Genomic DNA, 19286 nt, shown 5'->3' on the forward strand with positions numbered 1-19286 from the left:
GCGAAAAAGCTGAAATCGGAGTAATAAAAAGCGAGGAACGATAACGAAGACGAGATTCTCCAGATCGCCGACTTGTCCTGTAAACAGCATCGGTGTGGTGACGTAAATTTGTTTTGCCATTTTCGCGGTCGTCTCGTGCAGGTAACAAGAGTAACAAGACTGACGGGTTTAAATCAACCTCACAAATGTCACAGTTGAAATGTTTAGTGTTTATTTGCTGCTTTACCAGTTACGATAAAAAACAGAAAAGCATGATTGCAGCGCAAGCTCGTATTAGTCAAGCGTTAAGCTTGTTGAATACTTTAACTTTTCTTGCGGAGAAAGTTGGTGGCGAACATTAAAATATAAAAATAAAAACAAAGGGAGAAACATGCTGATAAACCGATCATTGAACCACACAAGCTTCTTTATTGACCTCACTAACTGAAAATCCATCACTGATTGTACAGCTCGAGTCTGCTCAGATTAAATCGAAAGTTTCTTATTTGTCACAGTAACGACTCTGACTGAGCTGAAACTCACTTCTGCTCTGCACAAACTGTCATATCAGGTAACAACTGACGCGACTTCAGATACATGGGTGAAATTAAAAAGTATTTTTTACTTCAAAAAGTGTTTAAAAGGAAACAAGGACATCACTTCTCAAACAGACGCGATGTCTGCGGTTTATTAATGTGTGATCTAATGTTCAGTTCGTGTTTAACCCTTGTGTGGTGTTCGTATTTTTGTTACTCAGCCAGTGTTCATGGGTCTGGTGGACCCGCTAGAGTTTTGGCTTTCCAAATTAACACTATCAAACAATTTTATGTTAAATTACTAAACAGATGTTTACTTCATCCCAATTACAAGACATATGAACAGCAAACAGTTAATTTTTTCCCTTTACCTTTGTTAGATCACATTTATGAATTAATGTGCTCGGTTTTTGTTTTGTTTTTTGTTTTGTTTTTTAAATAAAATGTTATAATAAAAAAAATAAATCAGTTATAATCAAGTGGAGTGAGTGGAAAGACACAACACATTTACACGTGAAACAATATGTTTCACAACTAAATGGGATCAGCTGCTCATCAATGGTGACATTAGGCCCAGGGAGCAGCAGGCAGTTGTAACACTCAGTTACTCAAAGCAAACAGAAGGTAGATGGCTATACTTACTCTGTCCATGTTAATTAAGACGCTCTTTCTGAAAAAGTAGAGTGACTTCATTTGTACAGAAATTCGGACGGACAAAACTTTATTTGAGAGAATGTTTGTGGAACTACAGTCCTTTCCTTCTGCTGCGCCGATTTGAGAAAAACGTCATTTAAAGCATACTCAGTTTTATTTGTAAGATATTTGTTAAGAATTAATATAAATGAATTAACTATGGTTACAGCTAGAAGACAAGATTGTAGCATACTTGAGATGTTTTACAGCAAGGAGAGCAATTATAAAAGAATTGTTTGTTTAAGGTAATGACATGGTAGAAAATTGGGATATTTTACCAGAATTAAATGTAAAATCTAGTGTAAATACATCTTACATAAAATAGTGCTTTATATGTTTTAAAGTAATATTATCCAATATTGATTAAAGGAATGTCAGTTTGCATGGATTTATAATGAATTATATTATACAGATAACTTCTAGCACTGTCACAAATGTATATAAATATGGTCTTGGCATAATTTTACTGCATTATTCTGTACAGATCTGTTATATCTGTATATCTGTTAGCTGTATATATGTTAACGCTGCTCAACATCGATTGTTTATATTAAGATAAATTAGGTTAGAAACTGTTTTTGAATAATATAGTTAAAGTGCATATAGAATCTATTTACAGCTCTTCACTTACAGCAGATCATCTCTATCTCCTCCTGTTGCCAGAATCCTCCTTCTGTCACACCAACCCTTTGTCCTCCTTCACTCACTGCTCCTTTGTAGTCTTCCTCTTCTTTTCTTTCCTGGCAGCTCCATCTTCAGTGTCCTTTGTCCAGTATATCCACTATGCCCGCTTTGCATGTCAAAACTATCTCAACTTATAACTTATATAATAATATAACTTACAAAATCCTTAAACCTATGTACATACATACATAAGAGTTGGCAAAGTGGTAACAACATCTGGAAAGTATTTACAACAGTTCAATTGTCCCATATTTTGTCATGTTACAGTCTTATTCCAAAATTATTAAATTTGTTTTTCACCTAATAATTCTGCACACAATACCCCAAATGGGGAAAAAAGTTTACTTTAAATTCTTGCAGATTTATTTTTAAAAAGAAACATCCACAGCCTGTGCAGTGACACTCAAAATAGAGCTTGGGCGCATCCTGTTCCCATCTAGTGTCAGATGTTTCTACAATTTGACTTACGTCCACCTGTGGCAAATTACGATGATTTTACATCACTGTGTAGGTTTTCAGGGGCCTATTTCTCCCTGCCACTTTCCCTGCCATGGGCTGATGCCCCCACCTGCTGGTGGTTCTTGGTGATTCTTGCCATCCAGGGCTGGGTGCTAGGGCGTGTACTGGCTCACTCCTGGGCCTGCTTGGTGGGGCCTGGTCCCCTTGACTCTGTTAGGCCCCTGCTGGGGGGTGAGAGGAGGTGTGTGTGTGTGGGGGGGGCATTTATTATTATTTTTTATTTATGGTCATTTATGCATATGATGGTGTTTACTGTGTTTTCTCTGCTGTGTTGTTGTTTTTCCAGCAGGTGTTGAAGCAGATTCTCAGTGTTTTTTTTCTCTCCCCCTCTCCTTCTGTCTTTCTTTTTCTTTTCTGCCCCCCATCTTGTCCATTGTGACTTCGAGTTATTAAAGTTTTAATAAAATATGCCCATTAATTGGATCATTATAGCAAATGCCATAAAACAAACACATGCACACATCTGAAGTCCAGAAAAGTTCTGATGTTATTTAAACCTGAACAAAACAAAAACTAAAAGACTTTAAAATTAGATAAGCCAATATTTTTTTCACAACAAATTAAACATGAATCTTGCTATAGACGGGGCAAGAGCATGTTTACCATGGTGTAGCTCCTCCTCTTCTTTTCAAAACAGTTTGAAGACATCTGGCCATCGAGGTTACGAGTTTCTGAAGTTTTGGTGTTGGGATTTGGTCCCATTCTGGTCTAGCATAGGTTTCCAGCTACTGAAAAGATTGTGGTTGCCTTTGGCATATGTTTTTCATTTAATGATGCACCAAATGCTCTCTGTAGGTGAAAGATCTGGACTGTGGGCAGAACAATTTAGCACCCAGACTCTTCTCCAGCAAAGCCATGCCTTTGTATTATTCTGCTGAAATTCACAATGCCTTCCCTGCAATAGACATCATCTGTAGGGGAGCTCATGTTGCCACAAAACCTCTCCCTCCGGCGGAGAGTCGTGGAGGTAACAGCCTAAGCAGAGAAGCCCAGACCTCCCTCTCCCTGAACACCACCTCCTTAGCTTATCCAGTGGAACAACAAGGTGTTCCCAGCCAAGAGATTTAATCTCTCCACCAGCAGCGGCTCTACTCTGAGCCCCTCCCGGATGTCTGAACTTCTCACCCTATCTCTAAGGGAGAGGCCAGCCACCCTTCGGAGGAAGCTCATTTCTGCCGCTCGTATCCGCGATCTCGTTCTTTCGGTCACTACCCACAGCTCGTGGCCATAGGTGAGGGTAGGGACGTAGATCGACCGGTAAATTGAGAGCTTCGCTTTTACACTCAGCTCCCTCTTCACCACGACGGACCGGTGCAGCGTCCGCATTACTGCAGCCGCTGCACCGGTCCATCTCCGGCTCCCTTCTCCCATCACTCGTGAACAAGACCCCGAGATACTTAAACTCCTCCACATGGGGCAGGAACTCATCCCCGACCCAACAAAGTTCTTATATTTTACTTTTTTTTTTTTTTTGTACTCATGTTTTTAATCACAACCTGACTATTGTACTGCCCTTTAGGTTGGTATAAATCAGGTCCCCCTTTCACGTCTTCGTTGTTGTTGTTTTTATTATCATTAATCTTCTGGTTTTACCAACATTGCTGTGAACTGTGTTTAAGTCACTGGTACCAAAAAATTATAGTAAAGAGCCCCACCTAGTGGTGAAGCCTGAAAACTGACTGCCTGTGCCACAGTGAGGCCAGGGTCATGAAAGTAAAATGTTCATGATTTTTGATCAATGGTCATGAGAATTTGCATAATTATGATGAAGGAACTGACCTCCCAGTCCATTGCTCCTTCAGTGGGCTGGTTTCAGTCATTATGCAAATGTCTTGTTTATAAGATTGAAACCTGCAGTCAGCTGAGACTGGAAACGTTTCTCCCCCTGAAAATGTCCAGATGAACAGAATCGACTTTTGGAGATGTTCATGACGTATTCTAAATGCCATAAAAACATAAAGAAGATGACATTTTGAAAGCGTTGTAGAACAAACAATGAAAGACAGCAGCCTGTTTTATTTCTGTCTCTGGTTTTATGAGATCATAGAAGATATTTTTGTTTTTATGTTTCTGTTACGGCCTGAGCTGTATGGAGCAGACTGGACCCAAAACCTCATTTCTGCTGCTTGTGTCCGCGACCTTTCTTTGATTTTTTAACCACAGGTGAGGGTAGGGACGTAGATCAGCCGGCAGGTAAACCGAGAGCTTTGCTCTCTTTTTACCACAATGGAGCAGTGCAATATCTGCATCACTGCAGCTGAAGCACCAATCCGTGTGTCGATCTCCCGCTCCCTCCTCCCATCACTTGTGAACTAGACCCTGAAATACTTAAACTCCTCCACCTCCTCCTCACCCGATGAAGCCAACAGAAACACATCATCTGACTAGAGACGAGATTCTGAAACCACCAAATTGGAGGCCTTCGAGGCTACGCTTAGAAATTCTGTTCATAAGAATTATACAGAGAATCTGTGACAAATTCCAGCCCTGCAGAGTCCGACATCCATCGCGAACAAGTTTGAATTATTGCTGGCTCTGCGGACCAAGCGCTTGCACCTGTCCTATAAGGATTGAATGGGCCGTAGCAGTGGGCCAGACACCCCAAACTCCCGGAGCACACTGCACAGGACACTCTGTACTTGTTTTCAGAAAAAAAAATACTCGAGTAGAGTACAAATACCTGAAAATTCTACTGAAGTACAGCAACAAAGCATTTGGTGTTTCCCGCGTTTGATTATAGCAGCTAAACTCTGGAACAGCCTTCCTCAGATTGGCCAAATCTTTGTTTGTTAAAATAACTATAGAAAAGTAATTTTTAAAAATTAGCTTTCGCGTAATCTCTCTCCCATTCTTTTTGGCTGTAAATTTTCATCTAATGAGTGCATATTAGAATGAATGTAAGACTGTTTGTATGTGTCTGTGTGCTGGAAATATTTTAGTTGCAGTAATCCAAGCTGAAGCTTTGCAACTGTGTTTAAATAATCTGTCAATCGGTAACTCACTTTTGTGTTGCTTTGCTTTGACAAAAAAATGTAGTTTCTATAAACCTGACTGATGATGTCTTTGTCTCACCTAAATCTGCATTCTTCATCTAGGTGTTAGAAGCAGCTGTTCTTCAGTTGAATTACTCTGATGTGACAGTTGATATTATGGAAGCTGCAACACCTGGTGAGTTAAAGGAGGCTGTAATCATCTAGATCTTTTTTTTTGCTCATTCTGGTGGTGAATAGATTAGAATAGCCTTTTATTGTCATTGCAAATTGTGCTCCACACAAACTGTGTATGGAATTAAAAATTTAAATAGGACAGCAAGAGGAAATAACAGATGATATACAAACTACAGAAATATGTACAAAACAGGAGGAAGACACACATAGAGGACAGGTTGCTTGTAAAGTCCTTTGCAATGTAATGCACTGCATTCATTGTGTAAATAAAATCACACTTGCAATACTTACTAGCCTGCAAATGCAATCATAAACAAAGACTTTTTTAAAGTGTCTTTTCTCTTTTTGTTCATTTCAGCTTTTTGAAGCGGAATCGTAATCTGCATTCCCTGTTGTGTCAAACACATTTGTTTATGTTGGGTTTTTTGTTTTTTATTTTTCACATTGAGTATTTATTATTATTATTATTATTATTATTATTATTAATAATAATAATAATAATAATAATAATGGATTGCATTTATATAGCGTTTTTCGAGACCCTCTAAGTGCTTTACAATTCCACTATTCATTCACTCTCACATTCACACACTGATGGAGGCACTGATGGAGTTGTAGCCACAGGGGCAGACTGACAGAAGCGAGGCTGCCATATCGCGCCATCGGCCCCTCTGGCCATCACCAGTAGGCGGTAGGGTGAAGTGTCTTGCCCAAGGACACAACGACCAGGACAGAGAGAGCAGGGGGATCGAACCGGCGACCTTCCGGTTGCAGATGAGCTGCCCAATCGCCTGAGCCCATTGTGTAGCAAAGTGAGAGTTGACCAGCAGAGATAAGAAAGGAGATGGAAACGCGATTTAAAATAGAGGATGAGCACAATTGGTCTCCAACTGTTGCATCTGTAATAAAATACAGTAAGAAAGAGAAAAGACAAACATAGATTGTTGCTGTGCGTATGTGTGTCATGAAACATACTTGATAAAGACTGAAAAGCCGCAACAACACCCCTGGGAGCCAGTAGAAAACACAGGAAGGCCCAGGACGGAGGCGGTCGCACTTTTCTTCCTCTCCCTTATCTTTCCTGCTTGGCTTCTTATGTCTTTTGTATAGACTTGCTTATCTCTAACCCTCAAAGAGTTTCTCAGACTTGTTCTCTGAAACCTAAAGAATTATGGATTTGATCAACTGGTCCTGTAACAGAATTGACACCCTGCTGGGCTTGGGAGAGCCCGAGTGTCCTGTGGAGACGTTTGCTGCCGGATACTCGATGGTCGGTTGCGTCGTGTGTCTGGCGACACTCTCGATGGAGGACATTGGAGGACATCTATCAATTCGGAACCATGATAACAGAGTTCTGGCTGACTGGAGTTGGCTCGGTCCTGGCTTATTGAAGTACAAGAAGCAGCTACAGCTGTTCAAAATCCCACAAGGCTGGCCGACATGATAGACGATGGGCAGGGCTGTGAGTACTCAGACTGTGTTTATTGAACGCTATATGGATAGGATCTTAGGGAAGAACAATGGGAATTGAGAGAATTTGTGACCAGTGACAGACATTAGACCAACTGTAAAAACTGGATGCAGTTGTTCGCACTAAACGCAAACATTCACCATCTTCACTCATGCAGCTATCCCAAAGGCGCCAGCTGAAGGCTGCCAAGGTGGAAGCTGACTGGAACAGCAAACATTCTCCATGATTTGAATGTATTTATTTAAAAGGGACAGTGCAGTTTAACATAGTTCAAGTACAAAACATGAAACTGATGTAAGGCACATAAGTTTATAGCTATTGCTAATTTTGCAACAGGATTGTTGTCGAACTCTTTGTTCCTCCTTCAAGGCCATCCGCGTTGATCGAAGATTGTTGACTTTTGCTTAACCAGGTGACGGGACACTATCTCTCGGTTGACACGAAAACACACACACGCACACATACACATGTACACTCACCCCTCCAAACGCCTTCGAAGGTTAGGTCTTCTGTGTTGTGAGATGTGATGATTCATGTGCAGAGGTGTTTTTTTCTGTTCTCAAACTGATCTCTCTGTTGGAGCTCAGTCTGGGGGGAGTTCTTTTTTTCTCCTTGTCTTTCCTCGTGTTGTGCTTTTTCCATGTTATACCTCTCTGACCTGTCTTCCCCATGTGATGTTTGTGTAATGTATGTATGGTCGGAAGGGTCAGATGGCGCTGGCACGGCTGGCAGACTTAACCCAATTACCCTCGGGATGAAAAAAGTATGATCGATCAGTCAGTCACACCTCAGCTGTTAGCCCCCCAAAGAGTACTGAAGACCTGCAGAAGGAGCTGAAATTATCAGAACTGGTTATAATAGAAAAATGTGCATTTTAAAGAAACAAGAGAATAACTCTTTTGGTCTGTGTGACTGCTCTGTCACTCTTGCAGTCATCTGTTATTGTACATGATTTGGATGTTTGTGTTCACTTGCATGTCTGCAGGTCTCCTGAAAAAGACATGTTAATCTCAATAAGGCTGGAAAAATACTAAAATGGTGTCTGTATTTTTTTCAGGCCCAGATGTGCAGCCGCTGACGCGCAGTTCGAGCTTTGAATTCCTGCCACCACACAGTAAGAACTGAGTTTAGAATGTTGAACATACTGTAGTTATGCAGCAAGAGAACTTTGTTATGTATTTTATTTTTATTTTTTCGGTTTACTCAGCCTCACCTCTGGTGCCCACTTCTCAATATAAGTACATGTAGACATTGAGGTTCTCGGGAGGGGCCTTGCTGACACCAGCTACTGTCTGGCAGAGAGTCGTTGGTACTATGCCCCTCCCAAGTTTTAAATGCACTTTAGAACAGCACGCAGCAACACCACATATGAGCGAGCAGAGTTAGGTATGGGGTCTTCACACAGCTGGTCTCTATTCACTATCTGCGACCGGGGGCCAGGAGGAGGAGCTGGCGATCTGTTTGTTGGGCTTCCGTGCTGCTGCAGGACCAGGGGCGGTCTGCTTGTTTCCACCCTAGAGTAAAGGGAACCATCTCCTGGGTCTGGGGGTGGATTGCCTTTTGTAGTAAGAAAAATACAAAGCTAAAAATCTCAGTCCAACACCCAGATTGTACATTATTTAAGCATTATCTAATGTTTAATAATCAATAATATCTCATCTGTGGTCACTTCCCTCAATTACATGTACAGCATATAAATTGACATGTGTTTTATTTTGCCATTTCAGTGTCTGAGCTGAGGGTTATTCTGCTGGGGGGCAGATGGCCTGACAGATATTCACTGGGAGACTTAATACTGGGCGAGGATGTGTTCAGTCAATCTGACTATTACCATCTCAGAATGAGTGGAACAGTGGAAGGCAAGAAAATTGCTGTTATCAACACTACAGATCTGGTCTTTCTCAACATGGACCAACTGACAGCATTTGTACAAAACTGTGCAAAAAACTCAGATCCTGGACCTCATGTGTTCCTGTTAGTTCTACAACCTGAAGACTTCAATGAACAACAAAAACAGATACTCTGCAAAGTCCTTGAAAACTACAGCGAACGATCATTTGATCATTCATTGATAGTCATATTAACACCAAAAGAGGAAAGCTCAACCTGGTCGGACAGTTGTATGCAAACTGAACCAATAAAAAGCCTGATCAAGAAATGTAGGTATAGATACTTATGGCAGAGCAACCTTGGGAGTAGAGAGCTATTAACACGTCTGGGTCAAATTGTAAAGGAGCACAATGGAGAGCATGTTATCCATGAACCATTTCAAGAAACAACACAGACTTTGCCAGAAAATCCTAAAAAACCTTGTAAGTGGATAAAGAAAAAAAAATCTTCACTCAAGATCACCTTTTATTGAACTGAAATAATGAGCTGTAAATTACTTTCGCAGGGACTCCTGGAGTGACTTCAACATTCCCTCTCTTAGGGAAAATCCCTTCTCTTCATAGTAAGTAAATGCAACTGAGATGATATACACATATACAGCAGGTAAAATAAGCATTGAACATGTCACCACATTTCTTAGTAAATACATTTCTAAAGGTGCTATGTACATGAAATTGGTAGCAACCCATCCAATTCAAGAGCATTGTCATTCCCAACACATAACATACTGATGATTTTTCATGGCCTGAGACGCTCTGGACTGTCAGTTGAATCTAATAGAATTCCACTTGTGGCGGTAAGACACGCTTAGAGCCGAGGCTCCAGCCATCCATTCCAGCCCCAACTATAACCTTAACCCTATCACATAGTGTTTTTCAGAGTGATTCATGATCAGAACGTGAAACACATTTACATGTATAGATTAATTCCAGCTGGCTCTCATGCCTCCAAACGCATAATATACAGAAGATTGGTCACATAGCATTGGTATGTTACATGTTGGGATGAGAACGTGTTGCCAATTCACACATGCAAAGAAATCAAAACATAGATGTCTACAAATTAATGTATATGTAATATTATGAAATGACACGAAGGAAATGTGCAAGACAGGGAGGTGCAAAAGGGCAGTGGAAGTCAAGACAACAGCTGAAATCTATCAGTAATTAGAAACCCTCCGGCCACTTGTGCAAATTAATATTATCTGACCAAATGATGACCGTAAAAAGGTGTGTCATCACCAAGGTGTCACACAAGAAACACCTCATAATGGGTAAAACCAATGAGCTCTGTCAAGACCTTCAAAACTTTATTCTTGCAAAACATACTGATGGCACTGTTTAAAGAAGATTTTCTAAACTTCTGAAGGTTCCAGCCAGCACTATTTCGGCCATTATCTGCAAGTGGAAAGAAAATCATCATCAACATCCGCACAAGATTTCAGACAGAGGGAAAAGAATTATATGAGGAGTTGTCCAGGAGCCAGCGACCCCTTGCTACAGAAAGACCTGGAATCAACAGGTACAATTTTTTTTTAAAAGAAAACAAGCTGTCATCACCAACAACACACACTCGGTCACAGTTTCCTTCCACATAAAGCTTTGCAAAAACTGCATAAAAAGCGCTTGCAGGAACAAAAACATAATATTCCAGAAACACGCTTTGCCGATCCGATCAGCTGTTCATAACACTTCCTACGTTGGAATAGACGACAGCGCGAACTTTTGCATGTCCGCCATTACCCTGCCCGAAACCGGAAGTGACGTCATTTTCGCGGAAATGTAGTCTTTTTTACCATCAGGGCCTCAGGGCCTGTACTGGTCTTTTTAAAAGTTATCTTTGACTTTATGACTTTGTGTCGTTTCTGGGATGCTGAGGACTCATATTGCACTGCTGGAAATAGTTTATTTTGATGCATATGCTGCTTTTTTGCAAATTTGCAGTATAATATTTATTTTTGTTTTTCCTGCAGTGTATAAAAATTGGTGTATTTCAGAAATAAAACTATGAAGACACTCAAAATAAATTTCCTGTGGTAGGAAACTATTTTGTGCAACTTTTTTGTATTTACAGTTTTGAGGGATAAGCCTCTTAAATTTCTCTAACTAGAAATATATGTTAAAAAAGCAAAAACGATTTTCAATTTTTTTGTAGTTTATTGCACTTTTTTGCTATTTATGTAATTACTATGCACTTAATGCATACATATTATTAAAATCTGGGCTATAATTGTTGTATTGATGTATAGCAACTTGAAATGCTCCCAAAAATGGCACTACAGCATGTAAAAATATAATATAAGCGCTGGCGGACTTGGTTCTATGGTAGGTCTTAAAGGGTTAATATATTGCAACAACATGGGAATAGAGCAGCTGCCAGAGAATTCAGCATTAATGAATCAATGGTACAGAAGTGGAGGAAGCAAGAAGAATGAGTTGAGTAAAGTTTGACTTATTTGACTCTTTTGTTTCGCTTAATGCTTAATCCGGTGCACCTTATGGTCAGAAAAATACGTTTTGTTTTTTTTTCCAAGAATGGTGCGTGTTGCTCATTATTTCTAAAATTAAAATGGGTATGTGGTATTGTATAACAGGTTAATTGGGCAGTAGTACATGACCTTCAGAACCTTTTTTTGAATCCTCTAGTTTTAAAGATTTTTTTCAGCAGAAAAGTAATCCAGTGACAGTTGTCAGTATTTCCACAGTTACACAGCAAACAATAACTCCTGATAAATAATTTGGCAAACTTTATTTTCCAAATTGTAAACAAATACGCTGTGGCAGCAACATGAGGGCTACTTTAATCTGTAACTCTGTTTAAGGCAGGAATCTGAATTGTCCATATAACTGACCAATTTCATTAGGTCTTCTATTCTTTTGGACCCTGCCCTCCAAACTGGCAAAAGCCAGCTGATTCAACCAAGTAGGATTCAGCTTAGACACAGTGCATAAAACTGACACTCATATTTACTTACCTCTCTCTCTCTCTCTCTCTCTCTCTCTCTCTCTCTCTCTCTCTCTCTCTCATAAGCTGCTAACAGGCTGCATTTATTAAAAGTATAGTTATTATTTAAGGAGGCTGAAGAGGAGCAAAACATGTGACACAATGACCAGAAAAGTGCCAGAGAGGCAGCCGACAAAGATGAAGAGCTAACCTAATAGCTACGCAAAACTGTGGAACGATCTGCCTTTAGAGATTAGACAGGCTTCTTCTCTGCCTGATTTTAGATTACACAATAATTACACAAGCTACACAGGTTAAACTATACAAAAAATCAGTGTGGTTAGCAATAGGAACAGAAGGTTATACATACTGCAATGACCAAATAAGAAGCCACAAACAGATAAGCCTAAAATTCGCTTTGTTTGTCATCAGTTTCTCATTATTATAACGACTGTACCAAAACTGAACAAATTGAAAGGGTAGACAATATTTTCTGTAGTGTGTGTGTGTGTGTGTGTGTGTGTGTGTGTGTGTGTGTGTGTGTGTGTGTGTGTGTGTGTGAACGTACAGATACGTCACACCTGATTTAACCATGTGCTTGTAACATTGCATTTCTCTCTGTTGTATCAGTGTCTGCATTCAGGATTGTGCTGCTGGGCAAAAGTGAAGATAAGAAGACAAAACTCGGTAACTTGATCATTGAGCACCAAGGATTTCACTGCCAGAAACAATCACCCATCACGCACTGTGTGGCCTCCTGTGGAGAGTGGAGAGGAAAACTACTGACAGTAGTCAAAACTCCAGACTTGTTCAATCTGTCTGAGGAGGACATGAGAAGAGAAGTGAAGAGCTGTGTGAGTCTCTGTCATCCTGGACCAAACGTTCTGCTGCTGTTGGTGAAACCATCAAAATTCACTGAGGAGAACAGAACAACTCTGAAGTCCATCCTGAGCCTGTTTGGTCACAATGCCTTTAAACACTCGATGGTCGTCATCACACATGAGAATGCAATGAGTTCCACTGTGAAAGAAGTCCTTATAGAATGTGGAGGAAGGCACTACAACATGTCTGAAGATAACTATGGATCGTTAATGGAGAAGATTCAGGAAATGACAAACCAATACAATCACCTGATCAAACCATCTTTAAACCTGGTTCTGTGTGGGAGGAGAGCAGCAGGGAAGACGTCAGCAGCCAAGGCCATTTTAGGTCAGACTGAGCTTCATTCAGCCTCCAACTCATCAGAGTGTGTTAAACATCAGGGAGAGGTGTGTGGACGTTGGGTTTCCCTGGTGGAGCTGCCTGCCTTGTATGGAAAACCTCAGGAGGCAGTGATGGAGGAATCACTCAGGTGTATCTCCCTCTGTGATCCTGAGGGTGTCCATGCCTTCATCCTGGTCCTACCTGTGGCTCCCCTCACTGATGAAGACAAGGGAGAGTTAGAGATCATCCAGGACACATTCAGCTCTCGAGTCAATGACTTCACCATGATTCTGTTCACTGTGGACTCAGATCCTACAGATCCAGCTTTTGTTAACTTCATAAAGCTAAGCAGGAACATCCAGGAGCTCTATGAGAGATTTGGAGGAAGATCAGTTGTTCTCAACATGAAGGACAAACAGCAGATCCCACAGCTGTTAGATACTGTGGAAAAAAATAGAACAGACAAGGAAAGAAACTGCTGCTACACAAAAGACACATTGATATATGGCAAAATGGATGAGATATCATGTCAGCAGAAAAAATTAACTACTCTACAGGAACAGCTTCATGTGATGGAGACAAAGCTCACAGTAACTGGTAAGCACATCTGTGATTTCATTTAAGTTTGACTACTATACAGGTGAAACTCAAAAAATTAGAATATTGTGGAAAAGTTCATTTATTTCAGTAATTTAACTTAAAAGGTGAAACAAATATATGATATTGACTCAGTACTTGCAATGCAAGATATTTAAAGCCTTTGTCTTATAATTTTGATGATTATTGCTTACAGCTTATTCAAAAGCTCAGAAAATTAGAATATTGTTAAAGGTCCAATATTTTAGGTTTAAAGTGTCACACTATAATCAGCAAATTGATCCAAAACACCTGCAAAGGGTTCCTGAGCCTTTAAGTGGTCTCTCAGTCTGGTTCAGTAGGAATCCCGATCATGGGGAAGACTGCCGACCTGACAGTTGTGCAGAAAACCATCAGAGACACCCTCCATGAGGGAAAGCCTCGGAAGTTAATTGCAAAAGAGCTTGGATGTTCCCAAAGTGCTGTATCAAAGCACATTAATAGAAAGTTATGTGGAAGGGAAAAGTGTGGAAGAAAAAGATGCACAAGTACCGGTAGCAGGGATGACTGCAGCCTGGAGAGGATTATTGGGAAAAGGCCATTCAAAAGTGTGGGGACCTTCACAAGGAGTGGACTGAGGCTGGAGTTAGTGCATCAAGAGCCACCACACACAGGTGCACATGGGCGTCAAATTGTCGTATTCCTCTTATCAAGCAACCCCTGACCAACAAACAAAGTGAGAAGCTTCTTACCTGGCCTGAAGGAAAAAAAGAACTGATCTGTTGCTCAGTGGTCCAAAGTCCTCTGTAAGAGTCCTCTCATGAGACAGAACCATGCAGAAGAGCTGAAGGTTGCTACTGAAGTATCCTGATCTTCCACAACACCTCAGCAGTGCCACAGGCTGATCCATGCCACGCCGCATTGAGGCAGTAATTCATGCAAAAGGGGCCCAAACCAAGTACTGAGCACATATGCATGATTATACTTTTCAGAGGTCTGACATGTCTCTATTTAAAATCCTTGTTTGATTGATTTCATGTAATATTCTAATTTTCTGAGATTTTGAATTTGGGCTTTTCCATAAGCTGAAAGCCACGATCAACAAAATTATAGCAAATAAAGGCTTGAAATATCTCGTTTTGCACATAATGAGTCAATATCATATATTTGTTTCACCATTTAAGTTGAAATAAATGAACTTTTGCACAATATTCTAATTTTTTGAGTCTCACCTGTATAGTGTTCTCTCACAGTGCATAATTATTATCAAGTAAATTTGGCATTATTTAATTCTCTACATGCTTCTTTTACAGGTGATCCTGAGGAGCAGAATATACAGTCTCTCAGGATCGTGCTGATTGGGAAGACTGGCAGTGGAAAGAGCTCTTCAGGAAACACAATACTAGGAAGAAAAGAATTTAAAGCTGCATCAAATCACACATCAGTCACACAGTGTTGTCAAAAAGCACATGGTGAGGTGGACGGTCGTCCTGTTGCTGTGGTCGACACTCCTGGACTGTTTGACACAACTCTGTCAAACGAGAACGTTCAAGAGGAGTTGGTAAAATGCATCAGTCTTCTGGCTCCAGGTCCACATGTCTTCCTGTTGGTGTTACAGATTGGTCGACTCACAGAAGAGGAGAAAGAGACTTTAAGGCTCATCAAGGAAGTCTTTGGCAAGAATTCAGAAATGTTCACCATTGTTCTTTTTACAAGAGGAGATGCACTGCAAAATGATGAAACGTCCATTGAAGAGTACATTGAAAAGGGATCTAATGCTTCCTTTAGAAAAATTATTTCTGACTGTGGAGGAAGATACCATGTGTTTAATAACTATGATAAACAAAATCAAAAACAAGTCAGTGACCTGATGACAAAGATTGACGCCATGGTGAAGCACAACAGAGACAGCTACTTCACCAATGAGATGCTGCAAGAGGCTGAAGCTGCAATACAGAAAGAAATGAAGAGAATCCTGAAAGAAAAGGAAGAAGAGATGAAGAAACAGAAGGAGGAGCTTGAAAATACGTATGAGGAGAAAATTCAGTCTATGAAAAAAAGAATGGAAGAACAGAGAGCAGAAATTGAACAAGAGAGAGAACTCAGGGTCAGACAGCTTAATGAAAAGGAGGAAAACATACGAAAGGAGCGAGAGCAGAGGAAGAGAGAACAAGAAATTAGAAATGATGAAGAAAAGAAAAGAAAAATGCAGGAAGAACGTCAACAACAGGAGTGGGAAAAAGAACGAGAAGCTCTGGAGAAAAAGATCAAGTCAGAATCAGAGGAAAAGGAAACAATTGACAGAAAACTGGAACAGAGTAGAAAAGAGATGGAAGAAAAACGAGAGGCCTGGGAGAAGGAAAAAAACAAATGGTGGGAAAAGCGACACCAAGAAGACGACAAGAGACGTCAGGAGGAGCGAGAAAAACTAAAAAAGCTCCAGGAAGAGTATGAAGAGGAAAAAAGAAAATATGACCATCAACGAAAGGAAGAAGACCGAAAGAGAAGTGCACAAGAAGAGAAGGAACGAAAAGAACTGGAGGATAACTATAAGCAAAAAATGGAAGACATGAAAAAGAGTTATGAGGAGGAGGCAAGAAAACAAGCTGAAGAGTTCAATGAGTTCAAAGAAAAATACACCAAAGACCTTCAAGCTCTGATGTTAAAACATGCGACAGAACTGAAGGATTTAATGCAACAGCATGAAACAGAGGTACAACAGAAAGAAACAGAAATGCAGCAGAAAGAGAAAGAACACAGCGAACAGTACAGGGCCTTAGAAGAACTGTCAAAACGCAAAGAAACCACACTCAGAGATGATTTGGAGAAAAAAGATGAAGAACTAAAAGGAGAAAAGGATGACAAAAAGAAAATTGTAGATGATAAAAAGGCAAGAGAAGAAGAAATAAAAAAACTGAAGGAACAACAACAAAAAGAAATAGATGATTTTTATATCATACATGTCATGAAGATCAAGAAGTGCACAATCTGTTGATCGTCCATCCTAACAACAAATATTTTATTTATTCAGCACCCACCAGTATCTATAGCTCTCTGTAACTCAGTAACAGTAAGTCATGTAGTTGTATTTACATCCTTTTTTCTCCAGTGTATTTGGAAATTTTTGTTTATTGGAGTAAGTAAAAAAAAAAACTGTAATTAAAAGAAAGCTTTGTATATAACATTTGTCTTTCATTGTATACCACTTTAATGTTACAGTTTTAAGTGTCTTTTAAAAACGTTACTTTTTTTTAGTTATTGGAGAAACTATATGAACTAACATTAACAGTCACATGACCTTTTTCTTGTTTTGAATTGTTTTAGGGAAATTTAAACAAAGTTTGTGAGGCAAGCTGCCTCGACCGGATGGGACAAAAAGACATTTTGTGGAAGAGAACCAGAGATTAATGATATTTTGTAGTTGTAGTAATAATGATGATAATAATAATGATAGTAATAATAATAATAGGTTAATAAGAACTGATAATTAAATGCATAGTGAGAGAAAAAGATGACAGAAGAAGAAATACTCATTGCATCATGGGAATCCCGCAGCAGCCTACACCTATTGCAGCATAACTAAGGGAGGATTCAGGGTCACCTGGTCCAGCCCTAACTATATGCTTTAGCAAAAAGGAAAGTTTGAAGCCTAATCTAGGAATCCTCTAGGATCAACAAGTAAGCCTGCAGTCTGAGCGCTCTCAGACCTGTCATGTCAAAAACTAGAGTAGAATGAATTTTACTTGTCAGTTATGAGAATGTAAAAAGTGCATCTTCTTTGACATTCTCATCCTCTTTAGCTGATAATGATTTCAGCATGTTATCCACAAGCTCAACATAATTTTCTGCTGTGTGATTTCCAAGAAAATTCTGGAAAACCTACACAATGCTTCCAAAAAATGCTGCTTATTCAGTTTGCTTTATACTTTATTAATCCCTGAGGAAATTATGTGGATTACAGTTGCTCCAAGAAGAAATGGTAAAAATAGCAACAGTAACAGACTAAACTCCAAACAATACATTATGTTACAGATTTTAATATTAATTAGTCATTGTCAATTTGTCCTGTTCTCATTGTATGATGAATTATGATGGCTGTTTGCATACTATGCATACTCTCTCTCTTCATATGTGTGTGTGTGTGTTTCTCTGCTGAAATTCAGTGTGGTTCCGACAACAGTTTTATGTTAATGTACAATCCTTACTGCATTTCGTTGCCCTGTACCTGTGCATGTGCAATGACAATAAAGTTGAATTCTATTCTATTCTATTAATATGTTTTATTTGTGTGGGTAGGCGCCAGAGGGAGTGTTCACCCGGGGCGCCAAACAGGCTAGGACCGCCACTGCATCCACACACCCATTCACACACACATTCACACACTGGTGATGGCAGCTACATTGTAGCCACAGCCGCCCTGGGGCGCACTGACAGAGGCAAGGCTGCCGGACACTGGCGCCACCGGGCCCTCTGACCACCACCAGTAGGCAACGGGTGAAGTGTCTCGCCCAAGGACACAACGACCGAGACTGTCCAAGCCGGGGCTCAAACCGGCAACCTTCCGATTACAAGACGAACTCCCAACTCTTGATTGCCCAGCATTTAAATAAACAAAATGGTCTAAATACAAACTTCATATAAGGTTATTTTTTACGATCACATCTTAATGCCAAAAGGACAATAAAGTGTTTTACAATTATCTTCTATAATTGTTGCTGGCAACAGGAAAAAAACCCCAGCTCAAAATAAACAAACAAACAACACTCATTAATATACTTGAATAAAGACCACTGATCAGTGGTCATGACAATTTGCTTATTAATGAGCAAGGAACTGACCTCTTCTATACAGACAGAATAATCGCACAGGAAAGTTATTAGTTATTATTGATATGTAAACAACACTTTTAAAATAAAAAAAAGTATTGGCCAAGACAACATTGGTTTGGAAAAAGTTTGAAAGAGAAGAGCAATAGCAGTAACACACTGCCCAAGGTTTACTTGCAGATGGAAATGTATACTTTCAGACACAGATACTCATCCCAATTTCCCTTTTAGACATTTTCTGCATCAATGTTAGTCAAATTTCCTTGAAATCGTAAAATACCAACTTTAAACATTTGATAACAAAATATAGGTCTGTGATATTTGCAGATCATTGCATTGAGTTTTTATTCACATTCTACTCATTGTTTTAAGTTTTTTGAAATTGGGATTGTCTCATATAGTTTGTGTAAGTTAAGCAACCTTTGCCTTCTAATAACTGCTGCACATCACAAACCACTTTCCAACCCTCCCCCATTAATCTCATATATGTTGTCAGTAATGTTTCTTCCTTGTGTGGCAGCACGAGGTGGGAATGGAATAAATATTCTTCACAATTTAAAATGCCACCCTGGGAATTTCACCCAGAGAATACTGGATTGAGAGGATACTAATCATCAAGAAGGTACTTAGGTTCGTTATACTCAGTACAGATATGTGGTTCAACAATTCTAAAAAGTATTCAGAGCCTAGTGATGTGCGAATCATGAACGAATCCTTCAATACTCGAGAATCACTTTACTGACTCATGAATCATGCATCACAAGCCCAACTGACTCACTGACTCATCCCTGTTGCTGTT

General features: G+C 39.8%; 1 protein-coding gene across 1 annotated transcript; it reads left to right on the forward strand.

Annotated features, from left to right (window-relative positions):
* Positions 1 to 30: 30 nt before the first annotated feature.
* LOC112431280 (uncharacterized) lies at positions 31 to 17886 on the forward strand. The gene is made up of 8 exons (XM_076891300.1): positions 31 to 141; positions 5507 to 5579; positions 8107 to 8163; positions 8777 to 9361; positions 9445 to 9501; positions 10308 to 10460; positions 12513 to 13682; positions 14975 to 17886. The coding sequence occupies exons 2-8, from the start codon at positions 5561 to 5563 to the stop codon at positions 16654 to 16656; spliced, it is 3723 nt and encodes a 1240-aa protein (XP_076747415.1). The 5' UTR covers positions 31 to 141; positions 5507 to 5560; the 3' UTR covers positions 16657 to 17886.
* The last annotated feature ends 1400 nt before the right edge of the window (positions 17887 to 19286 follow it).

The sequence above is a fragment of the Maylandia zebra genome, linkage group LG12 (assembly GCF_041146795.1).
Source record: "Maylandia zebra isolate NMK-2024a linkage group LG12, Mzebra_GT3a, whole genome shotgun sequence".
Lineage (NCBI taxonomy): Eukaryota > Metazoa > Chordata > Actinopteri > Cichliformes > Cichlidae > Maylandia > Maylandia zebra.